The sequence below is a fragment of the Erythrolamprus reginae genome, chromosome Z (assembly GCF_031021105.1).
Source record: "Erythrolamprus reginae isolate rEryReg1 chromosome Z, rEryReg1.hap1, whole genome shotgun sequence".
Classification (NCBI taxonomy): Eukaryota; Metazoa; Chordata; class Lepidosauria; order Squamata; family Dipsadidae; genus Erythrolamprus; species Erythrolamprus reginae.
This window is the reverse complement of record NC_091963.1, coordinates 127,059,774-127,084,634: the sequence shown is the minus strand read 5'-3', so window position 1 is coordinate 127,084,634 and position 24,861 is coordinate 127,059,774. Positions and strand designations below refer to the sequence as shown.

The 24,861-nt window shown below is 41.7% G+C and overlaps 1 protein-coding gene and 1 long non-coding RNA gene across 8 annotated transcripts in view; one reads left to right on the top strand and one right to left on the bottom strand.

Moving 5' to 3' along the window:
* The window catches only part of LOC139153106 (uncharacterized), a 26,927-nt gene extending 25,855 nt beyond the window's left edge, over positions 1 to 1,072 (bottom strand). Inside the window, exon 1 of the long non-coding RNA XR_011556762.1 lies at positions 676 to 1,072. This is a non-coding gene — a long non-coding RNA (uncharacterized lncRNA). The remainder of the gene's footprint in view (positions 1 to 675) is intronic.
* LOC139153105 (serine/arginine repetitive matrix protein 2-like) lies at positions 730 to 24,861 on the top strand. 7 transcript variants are annotated; one of them, XR_011556761.1, is made up of 16 exons: positions 730 to 1,230; positions 2,784 to 3,056; positions 3,912 to 4,016; positions 4,159 to 4,338; positions 4,740 to 4,817; positions 4,948 to 5,010; positions 5,533 to 5,559; positions 6,059 to 6,109; positions 6,191 to 6,280; positions 6,375 to 6,561; positions 7,048 to 11,939; positions 14,597 to 14,857; positions 15,804 to 15,929; positions 16,034 to 16,150; positions 19,329 to 19,413; positions 23,569 to 24,861. XR_011556761.1 is itself a non-coding variant. In XM_070726684.1 (15 exons), exons 2-15 carry the CDS (start codon positions 2,818 to 2,820, stop codon positions 19,336 to 19,338), a joined length of 6,426 nt encoding a protein of 2,141 aa, XP_070582785.1. In that variant the 5' UTR covers positions 730 to 1,230; positions 2,784 to 2,817; the 3' UTR covers positions 19,339 to 20,388. The 7 variants fall into 7 exon arrangements, 6 of the variants coding, with proteins under 6 accessions (XP_070582785.1, XP_070582791.1, XP_070582789.1 ...); XM_070726684.1 differs by lacking the exon at positions 23,569 to 24,861 and having other exon boundaries at positions 19,329 to 20,388; XM_070726688.1 differs by lacking the exon at positions 23,569 to 24,861 and having other exon boundaries at positions 762 to 1,244; positions 19,329 to 20,388.

The following is a 24,861-nucleotide window of genomic DNA, read 5'->3' as shown; positions in this document are numbered from 1 at the left end:
TAAATTTGAGTGCGTTAAAAAGTTTTCCTTGGCTTTTTGTGGTATCCCTCCAATGTCTCCATTTCGCCTAATGCGAGAATGGTGAGTGATTTTTTTATAAATTGTTTCCTTTGCCGGGTCCCTCTTTGCCAATGTAAAAATCTGGTCACTTAGTTTAGACTAAACAACTATCTGACATCTTGACTTGTGCATTTCCACCATTAGGTCTTTTCATTTTCCTGGCAATTATTGGGCAGGTTAGACTATTTCGATGTGTCTACCGTAATGCAGATTTTTTAAAAAATTAATATTGCCACTTTTTTCCATTGACGCCAACGTTATCACATCGTGGAAAACACGTTTTTTTTTAAAAAAAAAAAACAAAACAAAATGGAAGGCCTGTGCATGACGGGAAAAAATAAGCAGTATGGTAATCGTTTTAATCCGCCCTCTGCAGTAGAACGGATTTTTTGAAGTTTTCCATCGGGCTTTACGGGGAATTCTCGTAAGAAAACAACTGGATCCCTTTTTATTTACTGAGAAGGGGAGTTCGCAATTCCAACTGGAATGTGTAGTCCGCCTATGAAAGATACTGTACTGGGGATACCGCTTTGACAGGAAAGTCCTATCTCAACTACAATTCCCAGCATCCTTCGAAAACCCATGCTCACAGGAACAAACGTTTCAGGAACGTACATACGATTCACATGTCCTCCGCCTCGAAATTCTCGCGAGATTTACACTCCCCTTCAATTCTAATTTAGAACAGCGCGGTGGTTGACGGGACGAACGGATATTTACATCCCTTTTCCCCTCTTCCAACCCCTCACAGTCGGAGCCGCATTTCCTGAAAGGTGCCCTGCGAGTGTGTCTGTCTGTCCGATGGTAGCGACCAAAAGGACAGAGAGACAGGCTTGAAGGGAAACCTGAGAGGAGAAACCGAAATTCGGTCCCCAGGCACCCTTTTCACTTCTCCCAGAGCGCTTTTAGGAAATGGCGGCCGACCTTCGTGCTGCCTGAGGGGCATATCGGGACGAGTAGTCTTCATTCTCGTCCTCTGCGCGTAGGGAGGACCTACCGAAACCATCTACGAACTCCATTTCCCACAAGCCAACGGGCGGAGAGTGTTCCGGGCGAGAACGAATTGGAGGGGACGGGGGGAGGTTCCAGGATACCTCCTGAAACCCCCCCCCCCGCCTTCCCCCTCACTCTCCGCCTGCGCCGCGGCGGCTGCTGCTGCTGCTGCGTCGGGTGAGGGAGCGCGAGCGAGTGGCGCAGGCAAAAGCCAGAGGAAGGGTCGGGGGACGCGGGGCTGTGCGAGGAGAGGGACGCCGAAAAGCAGCAGCTTTGAGGCCGGGGTGGCTCGGCAGGCCTGGGGAGGTGTGCCAGGCGGGGAGGGGGGGGGAGGAGGCTAGACGGTGCCACGGGCTCCGTGTGCGTGTGTGTGTATACGTGTACGTGGGGTGGCCTTTACGCGGGTGTTGAAGTGAGAGTCAGGTACTCGTCGTGTGTTGGAAAGGTAGGGAGGACCTCGAAGCAGCCAGGGGTAGAGGTGAATCTTGGGCCTCGGCGGGCCGTGAGGGAGGAGGCCTAATGGGCTGGGATGCTTTCTACGGAGGAAGGTCGGGCCTGAGGTGGCAAGGAACTCGAATAGAGGGCTGACTAGGCCTTACAGGTAGGTAGGTTGGGGGCTTTTCGGAGGGAAGGTAAGAAGTAAACGTCACAGCAGATGGCAGCACCTACCCAAGCCTTGGCTGATAAAAAGAAAAGAAAACCAAAGCAATTTGGGGGCCTGATGGAGAACCACCATGCAATTCCCAGACTCCCAGATTAGTCTAAGGATATTTTTTTTAAAGAAACCTATCAAGCTGCTTTGTTATAATGTTGCTAGAGAAAACGAAACGGAAACGTGTGTGTACTTATGTTTGAGAGCTTGCTTTTAAAGGGTAGAAGGCACAAACACTCAGTTCTTGAAAAGTCATGGGAAGCCTGTAAAGGAAGGAGAATAATGCAGTATAAACCAACATTACCCATTATAAGAATATAGTGGGTAGGTGGTAGCTTTATAGGCTTGTCCATTCTTGAAAAAAAGGGAGGGGTGTTTTTCCAATGATAAGCTTGTAAAAAGATTAGAGGATGAATTGTGCACGCCAATTCTTACTCTGAAGTAAGTCCCAGTAAGTTTTCATGTTAATATGCCATCTTTAGTGGGAAGGAGATTTTTAACGGGAACCATTGGGAATAAACCAGATATGTATACAATATTTTTAAAGTAGTGGGAGGGGGGAGTTTAAAGGATTTGTGCTTGGAGCACAGGATATATATTAAGATAAAACAAATCTGAATGTAAGTGTATTGAGAATTGAGGCAGAAATTGGGAGATGAATTTTGGATAATTGACTGCAGCTTTTGGTTATGGAGAACAATGAATAGTTGGGGAGTGGTTGCAGTTGTATAGAGCATATGAAATTATTTAATAAAACGATTCCTTTAGAAAACATATACTATTAAATCTGCTCTGCTGTTAGGAAAATTAAAGTATGGGATCAGGTGGTGGGGTCTAATTTATGAGTAGGGAGAAAATAGGCATTTTTCAGGAAGAATAAGAGGGAGTGATACAATGTGTAATTGTCTGGGACTATGGAATGGATTTGAGAATAAGGAACTTTTTAACAAAAAGGAAAAGTAATTCATAAAAAAGACTGCAATCTTTCTTGATTGCAGATGGTGGGGATATATCCATATGGTGATGTGAAAAAAGTTTATCTTTGTTTTTTCTTCTGTTCTTTTATACTGTCTTTAAGTATCAGGCACCAGAGGTGCTAGTCTGTGAGAGCCATGTACAATGGGATAGGACTCCCCACTCCCCGGGGCAGTGGCACTAACGGTTACGTGCAACGGAACCTCTCGGCTGTGCGTCACAAGAAGGATCGGACTGACTACAAATCAGAAGAGGAGCTGAGGAAACTGGAGTCATCTTTGGTCAAAAAACCCAACCAGGACATCCTGGATCACGAGCGCAAAAGAAAGGTTGAATTGAAATGCTTAGAACTGGCTGAACTCATGGAAGAGCAAGGGTGAGTTTGTTATAGGATGGTCAAGGCTAAGACATTTTCAAGACATTGTGGTGATTGAGAAAAGCAATAGTAATGGTCAGCTGGTAGGAGCAAATAATATTCTCTTATTAGAATATACAAATTTGAGAATGACATGATCAATATGCTTTGCATAGTAAATTTCTTCTTTCCGGTCTTTGGCATTCAGTTTATTTTTCATGTATAATTTGTTCAGAATTATTAGCAGAACAAGTATTTTAAATATAAAATATATATTTGGTAAAGGAATACAGTGTTGTGATAATAGCTCTTGTTTTTTTATGTTCAGTTTTCATTTTAAGTAGTAGAATTTGTTCAGAAAATGTTTCATCAAAATTAAAGAATGATAATTTTACATACTTTTGATTATTACAAGTCTTTTAAAATTGGATAATCAGATTTGGGATATACTAGAAATGAAAATGGTTGAAAATTATACATTTTGTATTACCAATGCCTAATATTGTAAAGCCCTTTTGAATATTATATTTTTGAATATTATTCATGGTAGTAATATGCAATAATAATACATGGAATAGTTCAGTAAGAGAGGCTATTATTGGCCACATTTCATTTAATGGCCAGAATGCTTTCTGGCAGAATTTGAACTAATGCTTTCCTAATGGCAGAATTTGAACTAAAATTCCTTTGGTTTACATTTTGGTTTTTAATCAATATTCTATACTAAGTAAATTATGTACTTTTTATAATCCATGCATTTTAGATCTTTTATAATCCATGCATTTTAGAAATATTTTCATACCTCATTTGAGTGATTTAGCTTTTAAAGGAAACGTCTCTTTAAGACATTAAACTCTATTCTGATGCATGCAATAGGTATGGAGAAGGGGAGATTCAGGAGAAAGTGGCCACTTTTCGGATGATGCTTCTGGAAAAAGATGTGGCAATTGTCAAAGAGGGGGAACAGCAGCAGAAGTCTAGGTAAAATAAGGCATTTGTGATTTTATGTTATTGTTTCATCTTAAGAGAGACTTGTTCCAAAAAATATGCCATGTTTCAATCTGCATATGGATAGAATCCTTGTATTGGATATATATGTTCCATTAACTTTTTTTCTCGCCAGTATTACAGAGACCCATCAGCTGGCGGAGGCCAATGAAAAGAAGAATGAGAGGCTGCGAGCTGCTTTTGGGATCAGTGACAGTTATGTGGATGGTAGCTCTTTTGACCCCAACCGCAGGGCCAAGGAGGCTGCAACAGCTGCTGCGGCTAAACAACAGCAGGAGCAGCAGAAGCAATACAGGTATGAGGAATCCCTACTGGAAGAAACTAAGGGGTGACAAGGTAGCTCTGGTTATGTCTACTACTGTAAAAAAAACCCCACAGAGTGAGCTTTTCAATTGTACTAAGAAACTTTAAAAAGACATTCAAATAAAGTACCTGAAATATAAGACATATTAACCAAGCATTGCACATGGGCAGTAAGATTGCATCTATACTTTACCCTATACTTTATGGATAATTCATGATTGATTTCCATTCTTGATTAGAATTTGTGTATAATTGACTTTATTTCTTGTACCTATGAGAGATTTTTTTAAAGGAAAAAATATTGGAAGATGGGATTCATAATAGGCTGCTTATGTAGAATGTTGTGAATTGAATTCTCGAATTTTGTTTATTATTTGGACTTTGTCTCCTCAGTCTTATAAAAGACTCCAGCAGTTCCAGGTCACCATCTCCAAAACAAAAGAAGAAGAAGAAAAAGAAGGGCAGAGACAGGTGGGTGGGTGAGCCCAAGACACTTGAATTCTTTTTTCAAACCCAATAGATTCAGCCGGGGAGGTGGAGAATTTAGATTTAGAAATACAAAAATAAACTTTAATGTACCTTGCCCTTTTGGCTTTTCAAGGACTGAGAGCAGATCACCTTCTCGAAGAGAAAGGAAAAAAAGCTCAAAGAAAAAGAAACACAGGTAAGGGGCTTGCAGTGTGAGGATTGGATTTTAGGGACCACATGATTTAATCATGATTTACTCTTGTGCTATCTTCAAAAATATTGTTTTTTGCATTCTTTTAAGAAAGCTTCAATCTTTTTTTCCCTCTGTGGTATAAAGAGATTGTATAAAAATTAGGGGCATGCTATCTGTTAGGCTTGTATTTCTCACTCTGTATGCTGCATTTACTTTTCCAGAAATCTGCTTAAAACCATTTTCGATGGAATTCATGGGCAGAATTCACATTTGTAATCCAGCATCAATTTTGAACATCAGCATTGCCTTCCTAAAGTTATTGGGCATGACATCAGTTTTCTGGTAACTTGGGAATAAAGTCTAATATTGGAACAGGAAATCTGGTGCTTTTTTAATGATCTGAACACACATTCTGTAATTCATGTTCATTAGACACACTGGCTGCAACTGATGGAAATTATAATTAAAAACACCTGCAACGTCAGGTTGCCAATTCCCACTCTGTTCTTTTTTTTTTTATTCTAGATCAGAATCAAAGAAAAGGAAGCATAGGTGAGCCTTAATAACTGTTAGCCCTTTTAAAAATGTTTGGATGTAGAAGATAGTGGTTCTTTCTGTTTACTTATTCTCAGAATCATCTAAGCTATGATGAATTAAGTCCAATAATTTGTAATTAATAGGATTCCATAAGTCTAATTTCCAAAAGTGACTTATAAGGTGAGAGTTGCAAATGTAGTACTTGTTTTCAACATCTTTAAAGCAGTGGTGTTTTTTCATGGAATCCTGATCCTAGGGAAAAGAGGCTGCTATAAGATTCTGTAGACAGCAGATGCGTGATTCCATGTATTCTACAGTAGTTTTTGGAAGCAGTGTATCTACATCTATTTTGTATTTTTTTTCTGACTGAATTTGGAGTTGGTATCTTAGGGACAGGTTTATTGGATATTGCTAGAATAGATATCCTGTGAAGAATATGAAAGGAACAGAAGGAGGAACAATAACTGCATACATCACTGTTCAAGAATGATTCAAAACAAACTTTCCCCCCCAGATCTCCAAGTCCCAAAAGCAAACACAAATCCAAGGAAAAGAAAAGGAAGAGGTAAAAACCACCTATTCTACCTATGCTGTGCAACTAAAATTGATCTGTTTTTGTATACAACTGATTCTCATTAACTCTCAGGTCCACCAGTGAATCTGCATCTCAGAAAGACCGTCGGGATCGCTCTTCCTCCCCAGATGGCTCTTCTTCATCAGATGCTTCCCATAGCAGGTACAGCTTGACAAATCAAACTCTTGTGTCTTGTATATAGCTATTAAACATGGGCAGACTCTTGTGGATTAACTTTCTAATCATTTATTTACAGATCAGGAAGCCCTATTGTTCAGAAAAGGAGCTCCCTTAGGCAGCGGAGCAAGTCTCCATCAAGTTCACGAAAACAAGACACCGAAATGGTTTCTAAAAATTTGGGAGAAAAAGAACGTTCATCTTCTGCTGAGCCTGCCCAGCGAGGCAGGAGCACCAGTCCTCGAGAAAGCAGAGAAAACCGAGAGGTAAAGAATAATACATGCATTGGGAAAGTGAGAAACATTTACATAAATAAAGTCATTTGGGACAAAATGGTGTTGTCCCAAAAACCAGTTAGGATTACTGATAGGTTTGTTAAAATTAGAAAGGAGGAATGATGGAATCGGTGTCTTGCTTAAACTTTAAAAATCTAATTATAGTTAGTTGAACAATGTGTTCAACATTTTGTGATGCGTGGATTTCAGCCCTCAGAATTTTCTGTTGAATATGCCATTGTTAAGCATTCTGGGAGTTGAGTCCACACAGAATCATCCAGGTTGGGAAATACTGTTGTAAAATGACAGCTTATTAATGAATTGCTAGTGATCTTTTTACTCTTAAAATGCTTGTAATATAACTATAACTATATTACAAGCATTTTGAAATTGAAAAAATCATTAGGAGCTGGGTGCTGAGTCTTTTTGCTTTTCCAAAGAACAGTTCTAGTTACTATTTTTTATATTCCTGTTTAGAAATTATCCAAGGATTCTCCGGTACGTGAGAACCTTCAGCATTCTCCAAGTCCTTCATCTCCTGCCAAAGAAAAAGAAAGAGACAAGGATAGAAAGTCTGTTCGGCATGGGGGTCGAAAATCCACCCCCTCACTTGAGCATGATCCAAAGGGCATGCATCATTCACCTATGCCGAATGATCATTCTCGAGAAAAGTGCCCCCCTTCTAAAGAGAAGAGGTCTCCTTCCTGTTCCTCTCCATCTGTTAAGAAGCAGTCTGAAGACCGTAATGGGACTCTTCCTCCATCGAAGGCTAAGATTTCTCCTGATAGCAAGGAGGATCTTACAGCTTCCCCATCTGCTTCTAAGGCGGTTGAGACCAAATTGAAGAAGATGCCTCGCGAGGACTCTACACCTCAGCGCTCACCTTCTTCAGAGAGTGGTAGTTGCTCTTCTTCCTCCTCTTCCCCTTCCCCACCATCTAAGCCTGCTCCAGTTTCTCGCAACTGTTCTCCAGAGGTCCTTCCCAAAAGGCAAGACAAAGAGAAAGCCTCTACCCAGCGAGAGAAATCTAGTTCATCCCCTGAAATCTCTCGTTCTGGACAAAAGCAGTCTTCTAAGACATCTCGACGTGAACGATCTAGCACCCCACCAGCTAAAGGCTCCAAATCAAGAATCAGTCGGAGGGACAAATCTCTCTCTCAAACACCCACTACACGTAGAGGTAGATCACGGTCCCGAACTCCACCTAAAAGAGTTAGATCACGCACACGTACCCCACCAAGAAGGGGAAGGTCTCGTTCTCAGAGACGTGCTCGATCCCGTTCACGCACACCTTTGCGAAGGGGACGTTCTCGAACTCCCCAGTGGCGAGGCCGCTCAAGAACACCTCAGCGATGGGGTAGATCCCGTTCTCGCACACCTCCCAGATGGGGTCGATCACGTACACCTCAAAGGCGTGGTTGGTCTCGTTCTAGAACTCCTCAAAGGCATGGATGGTCTAGAAGCAGAAATAGTGGAAGATGGGGCAGGTCGCGAACACCACCAAGAAGAGGGAGGTCACGTTCAAGAACACCAAGAAGAGGCAGATCTAGATCAAGAAGTCCACCCAGGCGAATAAGGTCCCGCTCTAGAACACAACCAAGAAGAGGCAGATCTAGGACTAGGACACCTCCTAGGAGAGGAAGATCAAGCTCGTCTCCAAGAAGAGAGAAATCCTTGATTTCAGCCAGACGAAGTAGATCTGTGTCATCTCCAGATCGGAAAGTTTCCAGAATTCCAGACTCTAGGAGGAGTCGGTCTAATTCATCTACAAGAATGAGGGAAAGAACTAGAAAAGTGATAAGACGTAGTCTTTCTGGTTCCTCTCCTGAATCAAGAAGGTTAAGAGCATCTCCCAGACGTAGTCGTTCTGGATCACTTCCAAAAACTAAAAAGAAAACTCTGTTGTCTCCAAGAAGGAGTCGTTCAGGTTCTTCTCCAAGGTCAAGAAAGAAAAGATTGAGAACGCCTCCAAAGCGCAGTCGTTCTAGTTCTCCAAGAATAAAAAAGAAATCAAGATTAAGTGTCAGACGAAGTAGATCTGGTTCTTCTCCAAGACCAAAAAAGAAATCAAGATCACCTACTAGGCGTAGCCAATCCAAGTCACCTCCAGTCCTCAAAAACAAAGCCAGAATGTCCCCTCGGAGCAGTTGTGGTTCATCTCCAAGGCTTACAAGGAATTCTGAAGTTTCTTCAGCAGCTGAAGAAAAAGCTAAAAGTACAAACAGAAGTCGATCTGGTTCCTCTCCAGCAGTGCGAAAGAAATCACAGTCTCCTTCAAGACAAAGTATATCTGGGTCTTCTCCAGAACCAGAGATAAGATTACCAAGAAGGCGAAACAGATCTGAGTCTTCTCCAGAAGTGAAAACAAAGTCAAGGACAGGATCATCCCCAATGCTGAAAAAGGAAACGGGACCATCTCCAAGGCAAAGTCGGTCTGGTTCCAGTCAATCATCAGCAAAGGAAAACTCCTTATCCCCAGTAAGGCGAGCAGCTTCTCCAGAATCAAAGTCTGCATCTCCACTGCAGCAAAGCAGAGCTGGAAGGTCTGTAGGAACAAAAGAAAAACCTAGATCACCTCACCGAAGGCAGAGCAAGTCTAGATCACCTCCAGCTTTGAGAGAGACATCTCTTTCTCCTTTAAGACCAATTGCACCTGGATCTTCATTAGAAACTAAGAAGAAATCTTCTTCACTTGATAAATGCAAAAATAATTCCTTGGAATTAAAGAAAACTAGGTCATCTCCAAGGCAAGGCACATCTGGCTCTTCTCCAATGGCCAAAGAACAGTCAAGATCACCTACCAGGACCAAGTCAAGATACTCTCCTGAGATGACAGAATCTTCCCCTTTGAAGCAAGTCAGATGTGGACTGTCCCCTCAGGCAGCACAAGAGAAATCTCCCTCCAGGAGAAGTGAATCCAGGCCATCTCCTGAACTAAATGGCAAATCTAAATCTCCTCCAAAGCAAAATAAATTCGAAGAAGTGAAAACAAAATCCGGATCTTCTCCAGGGCACAACAAGTCCAGCTCCATGGCAGTAACAGAAAGTGCTTCACTTTCATGCCAAAAGAATAAATCAGGTTCATCTCTCTCTGGAAAAGAAAAAATGCAATCTTCTTCAAAACAAATGCCATCTGAATCATCACCAGTACTTATAAAAACAGATATTCCATCAAGGCGAAGTAGATCTGGTTCTTCCTCTTCCTCTTCCTCCTCTTCTTCCTCTTCCTCCTCCTCCTCTTCCTCTTCCTCCTCCTCCTCCTCTTCTACTTCTTCATCAACTTCTCCAGAAGATAATAAATCTCAGTCACCTCCCAAACTTAATCGCTCTGCAGGATTGTCAATCAACAAAAATAAACCAGTTTCATCCCCAATGCAAGGCAAAGTATATTCACCTCCAGAACCAGAGAACAGTACAGTTACAACAGTTACAAAGCACAATAGACCTGGATCTTCTCCAGAAATAAAAGAAACTTCTAACGTTGCAGTGATGGGACCCAGATCACCTTTAGAAAAGAAAGGGTCATTTAAAGAGTCATCTCGAAGAAGTAGATCAGGTTCTTATTCTGGAATTAAAGAGAAGCCAAAAATACCCTCTAGTGAGAGCAGTTCGGATTCTTCTCCCGAATGGAAAGAGAAAACTCAGAGTAGATCTGTGTCACCAGTCAGACCAAGAATAAAATCAAAAACACCTCCAAGACGTAGAACATCAAGGTCGCCACCTAAATCTAGACCAAAATCCAGGACACCTCCAAAGCGTGGCCGGTCTGGATCTCCACCAAGACCTAAGTTGAAGTCCAGAACGCCTCCAAGACGCCGTAGGTCTGGCTCATCTCCGAGACCCAGAATAAAATCTAGAACACCTCCCAGACGACGTAGATCTGGGTCATCTCCAAGGTCCCAAATAAAATCCAGAACACCACTCCGACATCACTGCAGAGCTGGATCATCTCCAAGACCTAGAAGGAAATCTAGAACTCCTCCACGACGACGTAGATCTGGATCATGGGCAAGAGAAAAATCTAGAACACCAATTACAAGAAGACTGAGGTCTGTATCACCAGTGAGTCCTAGACGCAAATCTCGAACACCTCCAAGACGTGGACGGTCCAGATCACTCTCCAGAGAGAAATCACGCACCAGCACACATCCACATCGATCTGCGTCATCATCCTATGGTGACAAGCCCAGAACATCTTTGCGACAAGAAAGATCTGGCTCTCCCTCCTGGAGGAGTCACTCCCGTTCACTCTCCAGGCGACGAGATAAATCTCGTGGTTCGGTGCGAAGGGAACGTTCAGTTTCCCCTCCGGTTAGAAGCCGTTCAAGATCATCTTCTCGTCAGGAGAAATCTAAACCACCATTCAGAGGTCATTCCCAATCACCAGTACAGATGTTGCCGTTGTCCCCAGAGAGGACTGCAACAAGTCGGAATGCGTCCCGTTCACCACCCAGATTAGATGCATCACGTATAACCACAACGTACAAAGGCACTGGGTCCAGAGTGTCCCCTGATTGTCAGTCATCTCCTGTGAGGAAGCATTCCAGATCAGGCTCCCAGGAAGCCTGCCCATCTCCAGGAAGAAAGTCTCGCTCTCCTCCTGTTCTAGAAAGATACCCCAAGTCTGACCTCCAAGAGAAGCCAGCAAGCTCTTCTCTTTGGCACAGCAAAAACAATGTTGCCATTCCTTGCGCTTTAACTCCACCATGTGAGGAATCTTCTAAATTGCGAAAGGGCCTCTCTCCTGATCTATCTGTGCTACATGACCTGCCTCCAGCATCAAAGAATGGTGATTCCATGGCCATCCGAAAGAGCCCAGGACATAGGAATCAGAGCATGCACCAAGGTGTAATTAAAGATGATGCAGGAGTTGGTGCATCTTTGTCAGGGAGAAGCGGTTCTCATGCAGGCTCCCTCTCTCCTGTAAAAGCTAAATTGTCGTCCCACTCCTCCTCCTCCTCCTCTGCTTCCTCCTCCTCCTCTGCTTCCTCAAGTCCCTTACCAGCATTGATTTCTGTCCTAGTGCCCTCCCCCAAAGAAGAGGAGATTGTATCTGAAGGAAAAATAGCAGACAGGTCTGAGGTGCACTTGCCTACCCTTGAGGCTGAGTCGCATTTGGCTTCTGTCATGGAGGATGACACTACCAGTAGCTGTCCCACAGTCCTACAGCTTGATCTTCCCTCTCCTCCACCTTCTGCCCCTCCGAAAGCAAAGAGAAGTTCATCTGCTTCGTCTACCAGCTCTTCATCATCCTCGTCTTCCTCCTCCTCTTCCTCCTCTTCAACTTCTGATTCTGAGTCCAGTTCATCTGAGTCCAGTCCCCATGATCAAGCAACAAAGGATCTTGAGGTCGAGATTGAACAGAAACAGTAAGAACCTTTCTTCTTAGTAATACTCCCCCCCCCATGCCTTTTATTTATTTATTTATTCATTAGATTTTTATGCCGCCCTTCTTAGACTCAGGGCGGCTTCCTACAGGTTAGCAATAGCATTTTTTAACAGATAATACCCAACTTCCAGTTCTTGGTCAGTTAGAATGTATTTGCACATTCTGTGCAAATATGTAAAATAGATACTGGCGTGTATAATACCACCATTGATATATTTGTTTCTAGTACAGTGGTACCTCATGATGCGAACCCCTCGTCATACGAACTTTTCAAGATACGAACCCAGGGTTCGGAATTTTTTTGCCTCTTACGAACTTTTTTCACCTTACGAACCTGCCGCTGGGATGCCCCACCTCCAGACTTGAGTTCCTCCCGTTTTTTCCCACCCTGTCCTGCCCCATTCTCCCCTCTGGATCTCCACGGGTTTCCTCCGTTTTTCTCCACCCTGTCCTGCCCCATTCTCCCCTCTGGATCTCCATGGGTTTCCTCCGTTTTTCTCCACCCTGTCCTGCCCCATTCTCCCCTCTGGATCTCCATGGGTTTCCTCCGTTTTTCTCCACCCTGTCCTGCCCCATTCTCCCCTCTGGATCTCCATGGGTTTCCTCCGTTTTTCTCCACCCTGTCCTGCCCCATTCTCCCCTCTGGATCTCCATGGGTTTCCTCCGTTTTTCTCCACCCTGTCCTGCCCCATTCTCCCCTCTGGATCTCCATGGGTTTCCTCTGTTTTTCTCCACTCTGTCCTGCCCCATTCTCCCCTCTGGATCTCCATGGGTTTCCCTCCCCCCACTCCGTTTGCCTCAGCTTCGTCTGCCGGCAGCTTTTTTATTTTAAGCCTTAATGTTTTGGATTTTCCTAATCGGCTTGCACGCATTATTGGCTTTTCCATTGATTCCTATGGGAAACATTGTTTCACCTTACGAACCTGGTCCTGGAACCAATTAAGTTCGTAAGATGAGGTATTACTGTATTGCTAGATGTAATATAATGAAGTTTTGATTGAACTCTCACGCCAGTTGAATTCTAATCCAGTGTATATAATCAAATACAAAAAAAAAGGCCAACGAGCTGTATTTTTATGCTTGGCTGTAATATGGGTGGAACAAGCTTTCTTCTACTGTAGGGAAATCAAATGAGCTCAAGGAGCAACAAAGTCGTTCTTGATTCTAAGTAAATTGCTGGTGATAGATGATTTCAGAGAATAGGAACCAGATGAGGATCTCTGGTGCAACATGGCTATTCTGGGATAGTCACTTGATCATGGCCCAGTGGTTGGGTCAACTGCATGGGCAGTGGTAGGCTTTGGGTGTGCCCATGTACAGAGTGGTCGTTGTGTATATCTTCCATCATCTGTATTTTCCTCAGCTCTCATATTAATACTGCCAATTGAAACATAAGTTTTCACTCATCTCTTCATAGATTTGGTTTTGTCTTCAATTTTTTATAGCTGCCCAAATCAACCAGTATAGTGTGTAGAACTGATATTGTAGACATTTCAGAAATGATTCTTCATTGATCATGCTTTTGAAAGATTGTAATGATGGCCTTTATCCACCAGAGGTCATATTTGCTGATGTTACTGGGTAGGACAAATAGATACTGTACTGTATTTTTACAGAATCTAATTTTGCTCTGTATTATCTGTATTAGGTATTGTGGAATTGTACTGCATCAGAGTATGCCAGCAGAAAATGGATGATTATCTTTGTGCAAAATATGTATTTAACATAATTTAAATACATAAAAAAGTCTTGGCTTATGTAACTGTTGTAATTCTGCTTTCAGGATATTAGTCTGGAGAACTAGGGTTGGGGGTTTTGGGTTTTTGTTTTAAGACTTGGAATAACACAGCAAGGCAATGACTGTAGAGAATTAATGGGATAGCAAGAAACAGCTTGATAGAACCTGTAATTAAATCAATGTTCCATTTTGAATCCTTGGCTGTTTGGGAAGCTGTTTAGTCATCATTATTTTTTGTTTGCAAGAGTAGCCTATCTTCAACTCAAGATGTTGCATTCTGGATCTGTTAATGCAAGTGACTCATCTCTTGTTTCCTAGGAAATGAGTCTCCATGAAGTAGCAGTAGCCTTTGTTAGGGAAAATCTATGCTTCTGAGTTCCCAGCATGTTAGATTCTTTTAATTCCAAAAAAAGAAAGTGGTGTGTTGCAAAATGTTATCAGTTTTGATTTTACTTTATTTCCAGTAATGTTTCTATGCTTTTCATAAACCTCAGGAGCATATCTGGAAGGATGCTGCAATGTGGGTCTTAGTTTTTTAAGGACATATAAATGTAAAGAAAAAAAATAAGATGGTTAGTGTGATAAGAAGTAATAATGTTAGTTTTCTTTATGGCATTTTTGGGCTGCTTATTCCAACCAAGGTTGTCATTTCATGATGCATAAGATTCCTTATTACAACTATTTTTTATAAAAAGGCTGACTGCTGCTAAGAAAAAATGTGAAAAGACTCAAATCAGTTGTTTCCCTAAACTTTTCCCATAAACAACATGAGCTGGAGTTATGTGTCCATTAAGAAATGTTTCTTCAGTTAACCTGGCTGAAACATTTTTCCTCTGTTGCAGCCATGCAGTTGTTGCAGTCTTAAATTATACCCTCTTCCCTGTACTTTTTTCCTAAAGACCACCAAGCCCAGTGCTAAAAGAGACTAAAAGTGATGAGCAACCTCTAGAAATGGACAAACGTAAGCGCCGTTCTCAAAGCTCAAGCAGTACAAGCAGCAGCTCTTCTTCTTCGTCATCGTCCTCTTCTTCAGCCTCTTCATCTTCCTCCTCTTCCTCCTCTTCGTCATCTTCATCCTCCACCATGCCATTGCCTAAAACAGGACTCCAGGCAGTGATGAAGGCCCCCGTGAAGATGAAACCATCTCCAGAGAAGAGAAAGTAAGTATTCTGTTAATGAAGAGATACACTGTGCACCTAAGAATCAATCTTCTATTATTTACTGAAAATGTTGTTGAAGTGTGGAGCTGAACTAGGCCTTCCTTTCCTTGTTTTGGCATCCTAATAAGAGGAGATTTTGTCCTGTTTGCTGAACGTTTGAATGGCTTCTGGCATCACAAGCTTAGTACAGATGTCATGAGATCTTGGAGAAATAGTCCAAGAAGACTGCCAGATGCTAAAAGAGCTGTGGAAGATTTGTGACACTAATTTTTTTGGTTTAGAGATGTATCAATTACAATAGGACTGCACATTGTTGGCCGTACCTAAAAGTACTTCAAAAATATTGCAAAATATTACTTTAAAAATATTTGCTAAGAACATTGCAGTTTATAACTGATGGTATTTTCATTACATTATCTTGTTTGCCATGTTTTCCTATGGACATAGAAGGGAGATTCTGGATAGTGTATTTGATGGTCCTCTTTCTTTTAGAGTAGTGTTTCTTATATTTACAATATTTTAATTTAAGTTTTTTTCTTAATATAAAATAAAAGTATAGAAAATGGGAAATATAGATAATGGGAAAAATGGGGGAGAAAGGGGAAAGATGTATAAAATGAGGAAAGAAAAATGAAAGGAAGAAATAAAAAGTGATTTTCAGCTTTTTTTTGTTGCAATGATACATAACACAGTTATATTAACTTTTTACTTTCTATAATGGTCTACTTAATTGTCAAAACCTGAAATGAAAATTTTCTTTTTTTTCCTTTTGGAATATAAAGTCCAAAAAAGGTTTCCAGATGGATACAAGTCATTCTTTTACCTAATTAATGTTATTAAATTTGCTGTCTCTGCCAATCTTGTATCTTTTCAATCTATTTCCTCCAGTTAGTGTCTCTTCCATTTTTTGTCCATTTTTTAAACCATTGGCTCTTTCTATCGCTAGGTCACGCAGCCCTAGAAAACCAATTGATTCATTGAGAGATTCCCGCTCTCTGAGCTACTCCCCAGAAGAACGGCGTCAGATTTCCCCTCCTACCCAACCAGCCTCTGCGCCAAGGGATCGACGTAGGTAAGTCTTCAGCAAGTCTTCTCTTGGCTGAGAAATTGTTTAGAGATTATTTCCAGAATGCATTTAACATCCAGGTCTGCTTCATAACCTGATTCTCTATCCAGAGATAGATCTAAGGATAGGTCCCTGCAGAGAAACAGACGAAGCAACAGCAGGTCCCCAGGACGAAAACGGCGACGCAAATCTCCCAGTCCCCGAGCTCCTCGTCGCAGAACTTCAAGGTAATGAGCATGACTTTGCTAGTTTTAGAAATGCCTAACAATTACTAAAGGTCCTAATAAATGTAACAATTTGACTACTGGACTATACTTACTATAATTTTGCTATTTTTAACAGTGTGTTCCTACTCATTTCCTGAAGGTATGGTGAAATTGTGCTAGTGTCTTTAATCCTAAAATCTCCAGTCTCTGAATTCTTCTCATCTACATTTAGGTATAAATTAAATGACTTGCTTGATAATTTGCCAGAGCATCAATATCATCTTTATTTCCATGAGCGTTATTTGTTTAGTGGGCCTGTCTGAAAAAGACAAAGCTAAGCTGAAATAATGATGGATGGAATGTCCTTAACTAAATTGGAGATATAACAAAGATATCTTTGCTAATTTCTCTTCTGGTAAATGGCTAATTTGTGGCTCTATCCATTATTTATTTATTTAGATTAGATTAGATTTCTAGGCCGCCCTTCTCCGTAGACTCAGGGCAGCTTACAAAACAGGAATAAATACAAAAGGAACATGTAAGAAACCCAAACATTAAAAGTAATCTAAAAAAAACCATCCACATCATTCCATCACAATCATACATGTGGTCAGAACAGGATGCCAGTGCTCAACGGCCCCAAGCCTGCCGGCAGAGGTGAGTTTTTAAAACCTTACAGAAGTCGAGGAGGGTGGGGCAGTACGAATCTCTGGAGGGAGTAGATTCCAAAGGGCCAGAACTGCCACAAAGAAGACTCTACCCCAGGTCCCCCAGATGGCATTGCTTAACTGATGGGACCTGTAGAAGGCCAACTCTGTGGGAGCTGACCGGTCGCTGGGATTCATGAGGCAGGAGATGGTCCTGTAAGTAACCTGGTCGTAAGCCACGTAGGCCTTTATAGGTCATGACCAACACTTTAAATTGCACTTGGACCAATCGGTAGCCAATACAGCTCGTGGAATAATGTTGAAATATGGATATACCTTGAAAGGCCCATAACGACTTGCGCAGCTGAATTTTGCACTAACTGCAGTCTCCAAACGTTCTTTAAAGGTAGCCCCATGTAGAGGGCATTGCAGTAATCGAACCTTGAGGTTTGAAGGCATGTATGACTGAGAAGAGACTCCCTGTCCAAATAGGGCCCCAACTTGTGCACCAGGCAGACCTGAGCTAACGCTCCTCTCCCCCCCCCCCCCGGTCACAGCTGAGAGGCGGTGTTCTAAGTTTAGCTGTGGATCAAAGGGGACTCCAAAGCTATGGACCCTCTCTTAGGGGGTCAAAAGTTCTCCCCTCCCAAGGTGATGGACGGGCAGATGGAATTGTCCTTGGGAAGCAAAAGCCATAGCCACTCCGTCTTGTCGGGGTTGTGCCTGAGCCTCTTAACACTCATCCAAACCCCAACAGCCCCGAGACACCGGCACATCGCCTTCACTGCTTCATTGAATTGACACAGGGTGGAGATGTACATCTGAGTGTCATCGGTGTGCTGATGGTAACTCACCCTGTGTTGCCAGATGATCTCACTCAGAGAACTATGTTTCTTATCTACTTGTTCTGTGAAATGTAAGCTGTTAGGGAAATTTGCCATAACTTATTTAAAACAAAAATGGCTTCTCTATGTTCTATTTCTGTGGATTTTAAGTATATGGAAGGCATTATATTAATCTGTTTTCATCCTTAGTACATTGGAAATACATTCTTAATATTTTTCCAGAGACATTTCAATATATACACTTTTGCCTCTTTGAGTTTCCTTTTTTTTCTCCTCAGTCCCAATATTTGTACCAATTGTATTTCAGTGGTCATGTTTCCTTAGTACAGTGATCCCTCGATTAGCACGGTCTCGATTAGTGCGAAACGCTACAACACGGTTTTTCAAAAAATATTAATTAAAAAATACTCCACGTTTTTTTTGCTATACCACGGTTTTTCCCACCCGATGACGTCATACGTCATCACCAAGAGTCACTTCTCTGTCTCTTTCTCTTTCTTTCCTGTCATTCTCTGCTTCAATCATTTTCTCATTTCTCTTTTTTTCTCCCCTTTTTTCTATCATTTCTCTCTCTCTTCCTCCCTCTCTCATCTCTTTCTTTCCTTCTCTCTCTTTCCTTCTCTCTCCCCCCCCTCCACTTGCCCACGAGAAGAAAAAAAGCAACCTCTGCCGGGCAGCTCGCCTTGTGCCCCCGCTTTGTGCCTGCCTCTTGTCCCTCTCTTTTGGGGATTTTTTTTTCTTTTCTGTCTGAGTGCGTCTGTGTGAGCGCGAGAGAGGGAGTGCGTGTATGTGTGTGTGTGTCTGTTGCGGCTTGGGCTGGTCGGCCTCGGAGGCGGGAGAAGGCGAAGAGGTAGCAAGCGGGGAACCCGGCGGGGTGGATGGCGGCGGCGTGTGTGTGTGTGGTGGCCGCCTTCAGCTTGGGGTCGCCGCCGGCGTGCTCGAAGGACGCGCCGCCGCCCGCCTTGGAGCCCTCGAAAGCCTCGTCGTCTTCTGTGCTCTGCTCGCCGCTGCTCTCCAAGCGGGGCGCAGCGGCTGGGAGCGCGCGCCTTTTCTCCCCTGAGTGGATCCTGGCTAGCCATCGCGCCTCTCTTGAAGATGGGGAGCCTGGCGACGCGCTGTTTTCCCCCACCGAGGACAATCGGGGTAAACTCTTTTGGTTGGGAACCAACCGGCCCGGTGCTCTTTTGGCTCTCTTGGGGTTTCCCCTTTGCCTGGGCAGCAGGAAGACCCAGGGAAGGTTCCTTTGGCCGCCCAACAGCTGATCTGCTCCGCAGCGCGGCAGCAGTGAGGAGCCGAAGATGGGGTTTCCCCTTTGCCTGGGCAACGGGGAAACTCCATCTTCGGCTCCTCGCTGCTTCCGCGCTGCGGAGCAGATCAGCTGTTGGGCGGCCAAAGGAACCTTCCCTGGGTCTTCCCCGCTGCCCACACGCAAACTCCACCATCTGCGCATGTGCGGCCATGGAAAAAAAAGGGCGCGCATGCGCAGATGGTGTTTTTACTTCCGCACCACTATAACACGGAAAATCGATTAGCGCGGGAGGTCTTGGAACGTAACCCCCGCGCTAATCGAGGGATCACTGTACAATGTATTTTACAACATTTGTAGGTAGTTGTACCAATCCCCTTTAGGCTAAGAGGTTGGTTGATAAGGGTTTGCCAATTTGTTTTGTATTACTTAATTTCTCCCCTCTCTATCTTCTCCCCAAGGTCCCCGTAAGCCTTTTGGAGAGCGGAAAGTCCTTGTCCTCGCAACCACAGACTGCACCACCCCCAGCCTCCAGTGCTGTTCCAGGTGGGAGCCCCCCACCTCCTGATGTCCACTGGAAACCAGTGTGTTTGCATGAGGGGGGGGAGTGGAGGTCTCTTCATTTGCCATCACCTCATTAGTTTTTTCTTTTACTGTTCCTGTCTTTATTGCCCGCCATTTGTCGGCAGCTACATTCCCCTTGTCCCTGGACATTTCTGCTCAACACCCACCAGGATCCGCAGCATCTATGCTCCTCTTCCTCTTCTTCCAACAGTTGGTGATGTTCATTTGATTCCCCCCCCTCCAGTGAGCATTTTTTTTCTGTGCGTTTTTGCAGCTAAAATCTTTATTTCTGTGTTTTGAAAGAGCTGTCTCCTTTTTTTTTGATTTAGACATAAAAGGTTTTTAAACAAACCAAACAAATGGGTGGGTGGGAAGTAGAGGGATATGTGATCTAATCTGTTTGATTTAGTGTTTCTCAGATCCCCTTCCCTCTTGGAAATGGTGGAGGGTTGTACTAAAAAGTTGGAGTGCATGTTACCAACCAAGAATTAGATGGAAGGCAATGCTATTTAGTAGCTCCTTCCTCTGTTCCCCACTGTTTCTATCAAGGTTTTCTGGAGAAAATCAGGCAGCTTCTTTCAGTAGCCTGCAACAGTGGAGCCGATTCTCGGTGGTGGCAAAATTGAGGGATAAACTATTCCTGCTCCTCCCCTTCCCCCCAGAACAAAATACATGCAATATGCAGTGCTCTTTTTCCTTTTTATTCCTCCCTCAAAGGAGACACTTTCATTTTGATCAGCTGAGCCAGGTCACGAGGGTTAAGTTTGGAACTGGAACAGGGGCATTTAGGCATTTTAGGGGGAAGGTGACTGAAATTTTGCTGAGAAGAAGCTGAGAAACCCTAAATCAGGGAGGGTGGGAACAGAACTTTCTTCATATTTCTTAAAAGCATTTAATTTTTTTTGATATGTACAGCAAGGAGATTTTTTCTGTCAAATAAACTTATGAAATGCAAAATCTGTTGCTGAGTCAGAATTTTCTTTAAGCCTGGTCAAAGGATATTTCAGTTAAATTAGGCTTTTCAACATTACTTTTGGTTTGTTTCGGATGAACGAATGACTAGAATAAAAGTTTAAGTCCCATCCATTTAGAATAGAATAGGAATAGAATAAAATAGGAATAGAATAGCATAGAACAGAATAGAATCCTTTATTGGCCAAGTGTGATTGGACACACAAATTTGTCTTTGGTGCATATGCTCTCAGTGTACATAAAAGTAAATATATATTTATCAAGAATCATGAGGTACAAAATGATTGTCATAGGCATAGTTCCATCTAAGCTGAGCAGTGAGCAATCGCTCACTTAAAAATCATCATCAACTCAGAGTTTTCCAAACCTGCCCAGAAACCGAGAGGGAAAGAGTGAGAGGGAAGGAGAGAGAGAAGAAGAGAGGAAGAGAGAGAAACAGATAGAAAAAAGAGAGGAAGGAAAAGAGAAAGAAAAAGAATGGGAGTAAGGAAGAGAGAAAGAATATTAAAATCTAGTTTGAAACTAGCTCAACTATTTAAGTGGCATTTTGATATTGATAGAGTTGCCCTACTATGAGCTCACTGTTATAGGCACACAGTATTTATTTATTTATTTATTTATTATTTCTGTGCCGCCCAGTCCCGAAGGGATTGCCGCTCAGACACTATACTTTTCTGCCCACCCCCCCAAAAAATTAGAGGGAACACTGGTCATAGGATTCAAATAAACTATTGGGAAACTATTAACATAAAGCCTAAGGATTTAGAATCCATGCATGCACACATTTCTCTATTCAATCTGCTGAAGATTGTTAACACAAAAGATTTGCCTTGTCAAGTTGTGTCCAACTCCAGGGGGCAGTGCTCATCTCCATTTCTTAGCCGAGGGAGCCAATGTTGCTCGAAGACATTTACATGGTCATGTGTTCAGCATGACTATATGCCGAAGCAGACGGAACGCTGTTACCTTCCCAATGAAGTACCTATTTATCTATCCAGATTTGCATGCTTTTGAACTGCTAGGTGAGCAGGAGCAGCAGCAAGTAATGGGTGCTCACCCTGTCACATGTCACTCAGGCCTCGAATCTGGGCTATCAGCTTTTCACCTGGCAAGCTCAGCATCATGAACAGTTGAACCACTATGGTTAAACTAAACCCCAAAGTACTTTAATACAGATTAATAAGAGTTGGAAGGAACCTTGCAGGTCATATAGTGCAACCACCTGCTCAAGTAGAAGACCCTATCTCTGCCTCTACCTAGGATCGAACTCGAAACCTGATTGTGAGACAAAAGCTTCACCTCTAGTAAACCAAAAGCTCTTAAACCTAAACTTTTTGAGTTCATTTTGTTTGGGCAGAGTTAATAATAGTGTTCAAACCACTTCTTTTTCAAATAGAAAAAAAAGCTTTCAAGCAACTGCAATATACCTTATTTGTATCTATGGTATGTGATTAGACATGCATAGATAAATTTATTTTTCTTGATCTTTTGTGCATTTGAAGCATTACACTCAGTAGAGCAAGTTCAGATTTGAAATAACAAGGCTGAACAAAACAAGATTCTTCCATCCAATAATAAAAAGCAATAAAGGAATGGCTATAATGCCTCTAGCTTTTAAAGAATCCCAATATTTTGTCTGTTCTCTCCCACTTTAAACACAGCTTCCTACTAGTTGTGTTTATCTTTCTTGCAGCTGTCTGTTGTAGGCTTTCGATTATTGTCTACACAGGGCTCTGCGTTAAAGCCATCCTGGTTTGCCTTTTGCCCATTTCAATCCCTTAACTGAAATATGAGTAAATATTTAGGATTTTTCTGTGAGTTAGTGTTCTGGATGGGGAAGAGAGGAGGAAACTTAGATATTAATTGACCTTACCCATCATGTCTATTAATACACGTTAAATCCTACTTTGGCAATATTATTTCTACTCTTGCTTCACAAAGGAAGACACATTCCATGCCAAAAAAGTATACAGACGGCAAACTTCTTTTTAAAAATTATCTTCTCCCTCATGTTGAATCACAAACCAATAACAAAACACTTGGTGTGGATTTTCTCATTTTATTGTTTGGTATGCATGAGCCTAAATCTTAGACAATGGAGTGAATTGTGTTATTACTAAGGATAAATTATACTGCAGCATAATAAAAATTACATATTTTGACTGATAGTTATCATTCCATGCCCCACATTTTTTTCTCTGCCATTCATTTCTGTCGCTAGCCTTACGTATGTGCTAGGTGATAGTGGAATTCAAAAGGCTGTTTCTCAGCCTGGAAAATAAATCGTCCTGAAGTTATGTGGAATTACCGTATATGATCCCAAGAAATAAAACAGAAGTTTCCTGTCTGGCATGAGCAATTACTAGCTATGCAACTTTTGCAAACAGATATAAATAATATATTAATACATTTAGGCAAATGCTATTTTATTGAATGAATGCAATAAATTAATTGCATTTTTATAGATGTTTCCTGTTCAGTAAAATTATTGAAACACATGGACCCATTTTGTGTAGCCCTGAATGGATAATCTTTTTGTCCTTGAGACTAGCAAGAACAGTAAATGGGAACAGGTATTATGTGCCACTAAATATGGAAGAGGTACAAGCTCAATTTGGAGCACTTCGGAAATGGCATTGGTAGGGTTGCCTTGACATAGGTAAACCTTTCCATCCTTTTTTTTTTTGAGTAGGTGTTTAAGTAAGAGATCACTGTAGAACAAGTGCCATTTGTACTGTTAACCTTGTAAAAAGCCTTATATTTACTTAGGCTGATTTAGGTCTGATTAAAGGATTTTAAAGCAAAACACCCTGGTTCCCATTTGTAAACTGGTGAGGGGAAACTAATTTGGGAAGCATTGTTTGTGTGAGAGCATAGTGATTTAAGGATAGCAATCTCAACAGGAGCCACTTAGAAGCCTCTTGTTCCATTTCCAACCTTTTTATTTTAAATTAAAAACAAAAGTTACATCACTAAAATGTAGCCGTTTTGTAGCTATATTTTGGGAAGTGGGGACCATATACAGTCCATGAACTGCCTATGTTTGCTGTTTGTTTTTCCTCCTGGCCACGTTGGCATGCATAGATGGGGGATTTTAAGCCTCTTTCTAAGTGCTGGGGTCATGTACCTTTATTCCTGGTAAGAAACTCATGTTTTTGATTTTAGGGAATGAGATGACATCTCGTGTACTGAGAGCTCCCAAGAATCCAGTCTCCTGTGTGCCTTTCCTTACCATAGTTGTAACAGTTCTTTGAAATATACAATATGATGACAAATAGTAATTAAGACACCACAACCAGGTTGGTAGCCCTGATGGGAAAGTTCTTGAATCTTCATTTCAGTTCTTTAATCCTTGAGAAAGATATATATCTGGAAGTGATGCCTGCACAGGATTTTCAGGTAAACTGAATTGTGCTTTAATCTTCCCATGTGGCATGCAGACTTTAAAACGAATAGATGGGATGTATAAAAATCAATTAGGGTTGTAAATGTGGTAAAATGTACTTCCCCTTTTCACATTATAAAAATAAAACATCTCTGTACTGTACTTATCTTTTTCTCCACATCTGAGGCGGGCAGTGTTTTAAATGAACAGTTTTTTGCACACAAGTTTTAAAGGAAGAGCAGAGCAATTTCTGCACTCTACATTGTGTTAGATATTCATATGTACATTCATTGATATCGTTGGATGTAAAATGCTGTATGTGTGCATACGTGGGCATGCGCATGTACCTTTGATGACTTACGATCGATTTGAAAAATCCCTGAAATTTTCTTATCAATATTTTTAGAAAGTAGACTGCCATTGCTGCCTTCTGAAGGCAGGAGGGAAACTGAATGGCCCAAAGTCATCCAGTTATCTTTGTACCTAAGCCAGCATTGAAGCAGATCATCTGGTTTCAAGCCTACTGCCTTTAACCCTTAGGTTTGCTTTAAATAACAATATTTTATTGATTAGATAAATTAATTAATTAGAAGCAGAATAAGAAGCTAAATGTTGATCCAAACAAGGTCTAATTTAGGTTAATAGATTATTTAATATTAATGGAATCTAATTCAACCAAATTTCTTTGTATCTAACTAGCAAACTGGTTGAGAACACAACAGAACCGAGTTTGAAGTTTTAAAATGTCCATGTTTATTAAGCTCTTGGCTTTTCCAAACCTGTGTTGAATGAATTCAATGTATATTTGTGTTAATATTTTATTTTCATTACACTAATGGACATGAAATATTTCAGTATTAGGAAGCCCCTTCCACATACATAGTTACTAGCTTATCCTGTTATCATCATTCTTCACACTTCAGCCAACCTCTTCCCTAAATGGCAAAATTAATTTAGGTTTGCAGGGAACTATATAATGAGTTTCTAAATGTAACTAACAGAAGAAATAAAACTTAATGAGTTTTGAATTTGGCTTTGCTCAACTAAAATATTTTTGTTTGACTCTTCAAAAA

Bases quoted from the DNA above. Each gene is read 5' to 3' on its own strand.
- LOC139153105 (XM_070726684.1), top strand. From the start codon at position 2,818: ATGTACAATGGGATAGGACTCCCCACTCCCCGGGGCAGTGGCACTAAC. The intron at 3,057-3,911 runs GTGAGTTTGTTA...TGCATGCAATAG, and splicing joins GAACTCATGGAAGAGCAAGG to GTATGGAGAAGGGGAGATTC. The intron at 6,562-7,047 runs GTAAAGAATAAT...ATTCCTGTTTAG, and splicing joins AAAGCAGAGAAAACCGAGAG to AAATTATCCAAGGATTCTCC.